Source organism: Trachymyrmex cornetzi, unplaced genomic scaffold (assembly GCF_001594075.2).
Source record: "Trachymyrmex cornetzi isolate Tcor2-1 unplaced genomic scaffold, Tcor1.1 scaffold16, whole genome shotgun sequence".
Classification (NCBI taxonomy): domain Eukaryota; kingdom Metazoa; phylum Arthropoda; class Insecta; order Hymenoptera; family Formicidae; genus Trachymyrmex; species Trachymyrmex cornetzi.
In genome coordinates this window covers 2,689,266-2,699,720 of record NW_017296201.1, presented here as the reverse complement: position 1 = coordinate 2,699,720, position 10,455 = coordinate 2,689,266, and the positions used below count along the sequence as shown (strand labels likewise).

The window sequence follows — 10,455 nt, the reverse complement described above, 5'->3', positions numbered from 1 at the left end:
TCGACTGTGATTGATCAATTTCTTACTCTTACTTCTTACTCCGTGTATTGTAGACGGGCCTTAAGAGTTAACGTTCTACTGGTGGGAAGCAACTTTTGTTATCAGGGATGTGAATTTTCCAACATGCGCAAAGCGTAATCACCTGATAGCCAATAGGATGCTATAAATCCCCACCTATCCCCATGTTATCAAGTAATTTTTTAAGGGAGTATGCCAGAGTAAAGACCTTAAAAAAGGAATTGCTTTGTCATTTCTTTTTTTTAATAACTATAATTCTTAGAAAAAATATGAGTTGGTATATAAATTCGACACACTTTGCAGACATTTAAAAAATTTTTGTGTGTCAAAATATAAATGTATGGCGATGTTGCACAACATGGTAGACTTCCATGTTCAAAAAAACATGGTCCATCTGCAGCGTAGAAAACTCAAGTTGTAATTATTCGAAATGAAAGTTTCTTGAAAATTTCAAATTTTTATGTGTATAGTTTCAGTTAATCCTTAAAAACACTTTGATCCTTTTTGTAACGTAAACACTACACTTGAGACCCAAGCCAACTTTGATTGCTCAGAACATTAAAAAATGAATATATTTTAACAAATTTTTTTTCAATCGAAACGTTAGACAATAAGAAATATAACGGTACCAAACAAATGTACGTATTCTTATTAATAAAAAAGTTATAAGTTATAAGTTAAAGTTAACAATATATTTTCGAAAAAAACCACATTTTATTAAAAAATTCTTATTTTTTGTACGTAAGTTACAAAAATATTTTTAACTTTTTGATACACTAAAACTCAAGAACTATCCATTATTTAGTCAAATTGTATTTTATTTTTTGTTTATCACATTATAAGCCAGAGCCTTCCAACTCGGATACGGCGTGCCTTTTTACATTATGAAATCCTTCTTCTTTCTTCTCCCTCATTAGATTTCTGACCTCAAGAGACAGATCATACTACGATACTGTGATCCGCCTCTATAGGTCAGAAATCTAATCGGAGGAAGAAGGAAGAAGTATTTCATAACATAAAACGCACGCCATGCTCGAGTTGGAAGGTTCTGTTATAAGCTATACAGCATAAGAGAAAACGAATTCATTTCACCGGGATCCAATTTTCTATACAATTAGTACGGAGTCTTTGCTAATCTAAATCTCATTTACTAAAATTTTTGAGAAAAATATATAAATTAGGAAATACTTTGTATATAAGAATTATTTATTTAGATTTAAATAAATATATAGAATTTTTTTACACGAACAATTAATTTTATCTTAATAACAAAAATGAATTATAGTTTGCCGAAAAATAATGTTATAAATTATCTTGGCAATTTATTTCTTTTCATTTTTAATCAAATGCATTTGTAGATTTAATCATCGGCGAGATTAAGGCGATTCACATATTAACTTGATTTTAGTTAAATAACTGAATTTTTGCTTAGGTATCCAGCCAAATACAACAGACGATAATGAAGTGTTTAATTTTGGACAATAGTCTAACGATGATTCACTGACAGGATTCGCCTATTTTTTTACAACGTATTAATTTGACTCCGATAATGTTATTGTTACACTAAAGAGGACCTAATCTTATAGTCGAAACGTCTGTAATTGGTAATTGACATATATGTTATTTTTAATTACACATACGTACAATTGCGTCGGCTTTGCATTGGCTTTATACTCCTTTATTGATTTTATCTATATATGATCAAAATTTCAAAGACTCTAATGGTGCCGAAATGGAGAGATATCAAAGAAAATCGTTTCAGCTTTTAACACTGTCACGTTTTGGATTTGTGACAGCTGTTGCGGGGTCGGAAAACGTGGAGCGTCAGGCTCCTTTCGTTAGAATAAACTATTGGAGAGGAGATACAGGAATCAGGGCCGAGCGGTAAACCAATCGTTGCCTTTTTGTTCCACTCACAGTGGGGTTTGGTAAAATCATATGTATGTTTTTTTCCCTCTGTGTCGAACCATGCTTAACTAATAATCAATAAAAAAACAATGATAACAGAGTGAAGACGAGATAGACAAAAATAAGTATGTCACAATGTATCCTAAAAAAATTACTGTCAAGGGTACTTTCGTCATTTAACTTCACGTGGACAATAATACGAGGCTTGCATTAATATGATCATAGTCTTAAATAAAACACTAAACATAATCTTACAACAGGTCATATATACTTGTGCCATCAAAAGAAATGCTTTACCTTGAAAAACAAAATTATAAACTGAATTAAAAACAAATTTTCAGTCTGGTTAGATTTCTTTATATTTCTCCCGTCACTATGATTATTCTTATAGGCTTTTGAAACTTCATCGAAGTTACTTTTTCCGTGACACTTTTGTGTAGATTTATACTTGTGCCATCAAAAGAAATGCTTTACCTTGAAAAACAAAATTATAAACTGAATTAAAAATAAATTTTCAGTCTGGTTAGATTTCTTTATGTTTCTCCCGTCACTATGATTATTCTCCATAGGCTTTTGAAACTTCATCGAAGTTACTTTTACCGTGACACTTTTGTGTAGATTAATGCTCGGCTGCGGTCGTTGCGTTTTGAAAGAAAAGCGACCGTCACATAGCGCCCCCTATCATAATGTGTCTCACTTTCCCTACGCTGTCGCTATACGATGCGTCTGAGGAGACGAGAAGAAAAAGACAGAGCACCCTGGTCCCTTTGTGGGAGTGGGACGCAGTCGAAAAGGGCAGGACGATCGATGGGGACGGAATTGAGCGTGGTTGAATGGAGGGGCGTTCTAAAAGAGCGCCCTTACATTGATAGGCGTTTGGACTTCGGAGGGCGGTCGTGTGCCCGTAGTCGAGCCCACGGCAATCGAAGGTAGGAAGGCTCGGAAACGCATTAGCGCTCACGAACCAACAAGTTGCAGTAGTGAAAAGGGAGTACCTGCGCTGTGGCGCGGGTCTTACGGGTTAGAGGGACGTCGCTCAAGGGATGCGAGGATACGAATGTCTATGGAGCACCGTAACTGACGCTGCTCTCCCCTCCTCTAACGCGATGCACTCCCATGCACTGAACACTTATTAAACGGCACAGATGACACATAGATGACAAATGCACTTCGCGATAGACATTAGATTATGTTGAAGATGATTGTCTCTCACTACATTTCTACTGCAACTCTATTATTGGAGGTCGGAACTACGATTGTGCAAGACGCAGTTCGACAGATAGCGAGCCGAAACGTACAAAATTGAATTTGTTATATATAATGTAACAAATTCAATTAATTTTATAGTTAATAGTTACAATTTCCACTGCGATTGCATTCTTTATTGGAATTTGTTTTAATATTTATTTCTAATATTTTTTCCATTGTGCGAATGGCCTACAGTACATTGATATTATTAATTGCTACCGCTTACTTTATTACGCATGCCTCAGTAGCTACCAATGGTGTAAGAAGAAAGATAAATCTGAGACGCATTGCGCAATAGAGTAAAATAGAGGATTGGCCAGGAATGCTTTGAGTCAAAAACATAGGGCGGTGTATTCATAGTTCTTATTTCAATATTATCTTAAATAATGTCTTAAGATGCTAATACGACCCTCTGATTGGTTCGTGACTTCTTAATACTGTACAAGACAGTCTTGAATATAAGGTCTGACTATGTCCACTGTATAAATATTCACCTTTTAACTATATAGTTTAACTAAAATCCGGGTATATTAATTCATGCAACACCCTCTCCTTGTATTCGTTTTAAATTCTCCCGCGGTTGCACTTAGCCCTCTTCCCGGTCACTTGGATTAATTCCATGATTGAAAACCAGGGCAAACGAACGTACTGACACATCTGGTGTTAAAGTGCGCCCTCGTGGCACACTGATCCAGTTTAAACGAAAAGTGCGTTCGACTCGTGGGTCCGCGCAGGCGTCGACTGTGAGAGAGGTTTCCACTTCGTCTTCCCGACCTCCGGCTCCTTAAGGGCTTCAGGACGAAGCGAACTGCCTCCCGATTTGCGTCTGTCCTTTCCCACAGCTCCCTTGCGATCCGAAGCCTGGACTTATCAGTAAGGCGATGTAGTGTGGAACTTGCCTTAGACGCCTGGAATGAATCCAGAATGATATTCTATTTAAAGGGAATTCGGGCGGCGCGGCGATGATATTATCATCGAGTGCATATCAAAACAACAAACTTCACATGCATATATTGATTACACATTTTCACATAAGTATTATTTATTATTCATATTATGATTTTTATATGCATTTGCATTTTTCATTAATGTCTGTATTTTTGGATTTCAGTCATCATTATTCACTTCATCTGAAGACGAAATATCAGTTTCATCCAATGATGACGGTTGTTGTACAAATAAATCCCAAAAGAAAAAAGATGATGAATATAAAAAAAATATCGATTAATATGAATCTTGAGTCATTAATATAAGGTATACAAGCCATTCATATTTTATGTTTAACCCTTTTATTGGCACATATTTTGTGTTTAATGTATTTAAAAGTTTGATTCTTGAGAATACCTTTGGACTTCCTTGGATTACACTAATTACAAATATAAATTTAGTATAAAACATTTGTAATCATCAAACCCACAACACACATATTTTTGTAAAATAAAAAAATTCATTCAAACGTATTTTAAATACAAATTGACCCATTTGACTACTAAATTGCCAATGAAAGAATTAAAAGTATGAACTTTTTTTAAATAAATTTACTAATTTAATTACAAATATTACCACATTTTAAGTCAAATTTTTTTTGGATGTCGGTAAAGTGAAAACTGTAACAGAGCAAATTTTAAATATACTGCAGAAAGAAAGTTTACCCTTGAAAGTCAAAAATATCTTCATGGCCGAAGAGTTGGTATGGATGCTATATTTATTTTAAATATATAATGTATATATATTATTATATAAACCTCATGTGCAATGAAATAATAATTATTTAACGATAATTATTTAATAACTCGTTAAATATGTAGTATATTGTACAGATAGAGCAATCATCAAGCAATATTAAAATTTTGGAAATAGTTTCTGTTGATTTGGATGATTCATTAATGCGAAACGAGGACATGAAACAAGATTTAGTGAAAACAGCTATTCCTGTTAACAATGTTCAAACTCCAGTAATTAATTTGGACCGAATGGTACAAACTGATGAGAACAACATTAAGATGGTGGACAATTAAAATCGAAAAAATTTGTGCAGATTACTGAAAAAATGTCCGCGTGAGCCAATGTGATATCTCGCACAGATAACTACAGTAACCAATGCTCCAGCCATAAAAAAATGTTGCTTCCTGTCCACATTTGGCACACCATTGTTTCTTCTTGGTCTCCTCGATACATCGGTTCTTTTCATCTTCGATTTCTTTACGAACTTCCTCAATCGATCGCAATTTCTCTGCTTCCATACTCGCGCGCATCTCACGTCGAGTACAATCTGGAATTTATGTTTCCTTCTGAAGTATTCTTATGTTAATGATAATTGTTAAATAATTTTTTTGCAATAAAGAAAAAACAGGTATACCGGCGTCGTGTTCAAATTTGGTTAACTGCTGCTGATGTTGCTCCTTCATATGCTCGATCTGCTTTCGCAGGAAAAGTATGGTCGCCTAATTATTGTCAATAGTGCTGTTCTGGACTGCCTCCTTGTTTGCCTCTTCCATTAAATGGTCCATTTTTATCGCAAGTTCATGCTGCAGACGTGTGCTGAACAATCCAGCCTCTAGAGGTGTCAGTTGAGATGTGGATGGTGTTTCTCGGCCAATCGGAGAAATCTTCATAATTCCATCTGCATTCGATGAACGTTGAATCTGTTTTAAATTAAATTTAAGGAAACTCTTCTTACCTTTTTGTGACGAATTAAGATGTCCCTCGTTGTTGCCTTGATTGAGGTCGATCGTCGACGCAACCTGTTTTGCGGGCTCAGTAGGTTTTTTATTGGCCATGAAGAACAACAAATATTTATTCATTATAGGATCTTGAGAGTTTAACTTTACAGTTTCTTGATCTGCTTTCTTATTCAACTTGCTATCATCTAAATCAGTTTGCGAACTTGAAGTATCCTTAACATCGGTATTTAATTTTTTTTTTTTGGCGATGTTGCTTCATTCTTCTTTTCACAAGCATCACTTGTCGGGTCAATATTTATTTCATATTAATGTTAGTCAATTCGTCACTCTGTGATTTACCTTTAAAAGAACTTTGTCTTTTTCTCTTCGGCGATTTCTTCTTTTGAGATGTGGGAACTTTGGAATTGGGAAGATCGTTCTTGGATTCGAGGGGAATGTAATTTGGTAGCATTAGCTGTATCTGGAATGAATCATTCGGGTTATACTGAATTTTGGATGAAGCAAATTTGAACTGGCCAAACCTGAGCTTGAGTTCTTCACAATGAAGACTAATTTCTTTTATGCTTTCTCTTTTACGCTCTCTCATGTCAGATGTCTGTTTACGAGGAGATGGCGCTGGTGGCTTTTCAGAGTACAAGAAAAGGTCCTTCGGCGACACCCAGGCGCAGGCCACTTCGTGGTCGCCGAAGAAGCGCACCTCTACGTTTCCTTCAGCATTCGTGCGAGGCATTGCTTTTGCCGGCCAAAACGGAAAACCCTTTAATTTGGCCCACACAAGTGGATGAGGTTGACGGCAGGATTCAATAAAAGAAGAATTGAAATCATAGCAATCAGGACATGCATCAATTTTTAAGATTTCCTGACGTGCTACTTTGACGATCCGCTTCGCCACATTTGTCAGTTTCAACGTATCTACGTAAACTTTACCGACTGTAAATATCAATAAAAGATAAGCTTATTTATCAATTTATCTTTAATACTTATGATTCACAAACCATGAATTAAAGCACGGCAAATTTACGTACACGTATTGAACACGATGCAGTTATGTCGAATCCATTTTGCATCGGCCATAAACGCATCAGTACTGCCATAAAGCTTAGCCTGTACATTCGATTCCAAAAGGCTCAAATCCATCGGTTTGATAATGTATTCGAGGTAGTTTGGTACTTCTACGAGATCCACTGGTTTGCAAAATGGCTCAATCTATATCAAGAATAAAAATTAATCAAAAATACATTAAATAAGTAAATTATAATAACGCAATAAACACTTAATAAAAAAGGATATACATACGCCGCGACATTTGCGTAACTGTCCAACCACTTGCTTGAGCAATATACACAATTGATCGACGGTCACTTGCGCCATGGCTACGGAACACGTCTCAGCGCTTTTTGCTTTCGAAATAGTTATACATTCCCCACATATCCACTTGTCCAAAGGTGATGGCATGCCTCCTATACATTTACGATGGTACGAGCGAGGACAGATGGTGCAGTAAACAATATTCTCCTTGTGACATTGCCAACAAAATCGATCGTAGTCAGTCTTCATCAATTTCTTTCTGTTATCTCTCGTGTCATATTCTTTCATCGAAGAATTAGAAGATTCCACCATCATCGATTTACTGAAAATATTAATATCCTCTTTTTTATATCTATATATCTATATAATTTTTATATCTATATATTTATATAACACAAGTTTGTGCAAATTTTCTACAAAGATATAATACACAATACTTACTTTAAAGTTTCTCCTTTTTTAACAAAATTTTTGCTATCTACGCTCTTAACTTCCTTTTCTTTATCTGTAGTTTGAGGTTCTACATTTTGTGTCTCTTGCTTCTTACCCGTCTTAGTATCTTGCTGCTTATCCATCATCGATTTAAAATCACTGCTTTTTATATCATCAGAATCATTTTTCTCCACGCTTGTACAATCAGCAGTTGTATCTAATGTTAAATTCTTTTCTTTTGTATCAGCAGCTGTTTCATTCAGCTCATCATGCCGATCAATTGGCGGTAAAACAGTTGATTTTACTTCGTTCGTTGTTGACTTTATTGTCGTGTTTACTTTGTCTGCGATGGACGATTTTCTCGAACCTTTGCTGCTCTCATGAGACGCCATTTTGGTCATCACCTTCGACAGAAAACATCTAATTAGTTTACTGAAAAACGTATCTCTTAAGCCCCCCCCCCCCGTAGCACACACTTTTATACAACGCAAAGTAAATGAATCAACCAATCAAAGTTTCTCTTTTCCGAAAAATACAAGGAAAGGAACGATTCTGATTGGTTGATTCTCTTATATACTATGTGTTATGCATTATGCAAGTTTGTGCTGTGGCCTTTAACATAGATATGCCATCTTGTATAAATCTATATGTATATATATGCTGTTTTTCTTCTAAGAGATTGGCATTCAGTCTTCTTCTTTTTCCTCTTGCATAAGACCTTTGGCCTATGTTATACTTCTCTCATATGCTTGTAATATGCACATTGATTATTCAGTTACTACATATGCTCTATCGATGGGTATTCTATAATTCAAATACATTTCATCAAATGCCAATGACTCTCTTTCATTTGCATACCTTTACCCTTAGCTTGCATACACTGCAACACAGATGTCAATATACCTTCATCTACATTAATATTACTTGCTCTTCTTTTTCCTCTTGCATAAGACCTTTGGCATATGTTATACTTCTCTCATATGCTTGTAATATGCACATTGATTATTCAGTTACTACATATGCTCTATCGATGGGTATTCTATAATTCAAATACATTTCATCAAATGCCAATGACTCTCTTTCATTTGCATACCTTTACCCTTAGCTTGCACACACTGCAACACAGATGTCAATATACCTTCATCTACACTAATATTACTTGCTCACCTTCGGAGTGTTGAAAGTGCAGGAAGTGGTAGCTCCATTACGTTCCGTAAACAGCGGTATAGCTTTGGACTAACGCATTATAAAGATATTGCGCTTGCAATATCTTTTGAAGACCATACGACCCGTTTTTTCTCTGAATGTATTATCATTTGGATTTACCTTGGCATAAAGATTCGGCGAAGAATGTTGAACGCAAATTCCTCTAAGTGACGCTTGTGTTCTGTGACATGCTCTTGACCGCTCGCAACTTTTTCTCGTTCTCGAGTTTAACAATAGTCTTCTGCATGTTTGCTAACTGCTGTTGCAGATGCTTTCTGAAAGTATATCGTGAATCTCAATCGAATTTCAATAACATAACATATCACAATATGTAACAAACCGCATACATACAATATACACAATATGTCATAATATTATACAGGGTGTTTGAAAATTACCGGGTAATCGATCACGAGCAGGTAGAACAGACCGAATTAAATCGAAAATTCTTATACCATTTTGTAGGTTGCGCAATAGTTAACGAGATATTAACGTTTAAAGATAGTCGAAGAAGCGCGACCGACCGGCCTACTGTTGCCGAATATACAACCTACCGTCCCCACCGATCGCACGGCGCGCGGTAAAGTCTGTTGTCGAATTATTGTCCGACATTGATGAACACCCTGAGACTGCACCATCTCGTGGATCTGGAGCATCTTTGTAAATGCTGTTGCTTGAATCTAGCATAAAATAGTATTTTCATCTATTATAGAACAATATTACCTCATACATATGCTTTCATTAGGCTCTTACCTACTACAATTCATAAAATTACATATGTAACAGAATCACTTACTACTGTAACTGATCTCAGAGATATTTTGTAATGATGTGCTGTCTACATCATCCTGTATAGCAATGGGAATTCGAAAATCCAAAAGTTGGCTCATTTCTTCGGCATACGGAAATAAGGATATGTAATTGCCAGATCCACTTTTTCCCATTTATCTTTTGATTTTGTTATATTGAACTAAAAATAACAAATAACATTACAATACAAAATTATCGTTCAATAAATCAAAAGCATGCATTACCAAAAAATTTATTTTATTTCCTATAAAATATATTTTTACTTACGCCTCAGTGTTTTAAATCTAGTTTGCGTTTGCTTTGACGTTTTAATGTAACCTTTTTCATTCATAGACGATTCTAAGCTGTTAAAAATGTCATCTGCTCGAAACCTTTTGCCGTCTAAACTTTTCATCACTTGCCGTTCTCTCATCAATTTAAGAAAATATCGAGTTTCATCGGTTTCCCAACTTTCGCGCTTTTTCGTTTCCATATTTTTACCTTATTTTTTTAACTTGTGTGTTTACGCGGCTCGATTTACGTCGAAATTATAACGTCGACGTCGTTTACACGTTCTTTTAATGTCGATGTTATAACTCTAATCAACTTTAATGGGCCTTCTACAATAAGCCGCAAGTCATAACGTCAGAAGTCTTAACCAGTCTTAACCAAGTCGTTCAAGTTAGCTATTGGCGAACTTCACCGATTATGACTTAAGATCGCTTAGAACTTCTGATTTGCGGCTTATTGTAGAAGGCCTATTGGGAAATTCGATATATCGTTACGCTACCTGGCGGGAGATATCGGAATTAGTGCGGGTAGGTAACTTTGTTTGTATTTATATGGCAATCAGCTGAATTTT

At 35.6% G+C, this 10,455-nt stretch overlaps 1 protein-coding gene and 1 pseudogene across 1 annotated transcript; both read right to left on the bottom strand.

Annotated features, from left to right (window-relative positions):
* Positions 1-3,494: 3,494 nt before the first annotated feature.
* LOC108758936 (uncharacterized) lies at positions 3,495-8,111 on the bottom strand (annotated as a pseudogene).
* Positions 8,112-9,697: 1,586 nt separating this feature from the next.
* Positions 9,698-10,189, bottom strand: LOC108758937 (zinc finger and SCAN domain-containing protein 32). Its single transcript, XM_018504183.1, has 2 exons — positions 9,882-10,189; positions 9,698-9,774 (listed from the first exon to the last, which is right to left on the bottom strand). The coding sequence occupies exons 1-2, from the start codon at positions 10,084-10,086 to the stop codon at positions 9,749-9,751; spliced, it is 231 nt and encodes a 76-aa protein (XP_018359685.1). The 5' UTR covers positions 10,087-10,189; the 3' UTR covers positions 9,698-9,748.
* Between the last annotated feature and the right edge of the window lie 266 nt (positions 10,190-10,455).

Excerpts from the sequence above, each read along its gene's own strand:
- LOC108758937 (XM_018504183.1), bottom strand. The coding sequence starts at position 10,086 with ATGGAAACGAAAAAGCGCGAAAGTTGGGAAACCGATGAAACTCGATAT. Across the intron at positions 9,775-9,881 it reads TAGATTTAAAACACTGAGGC|TTCAATATAACAAAATCAAA; the intron begins GTAAGTAAAAAT and ends TGTTATTTTTAG.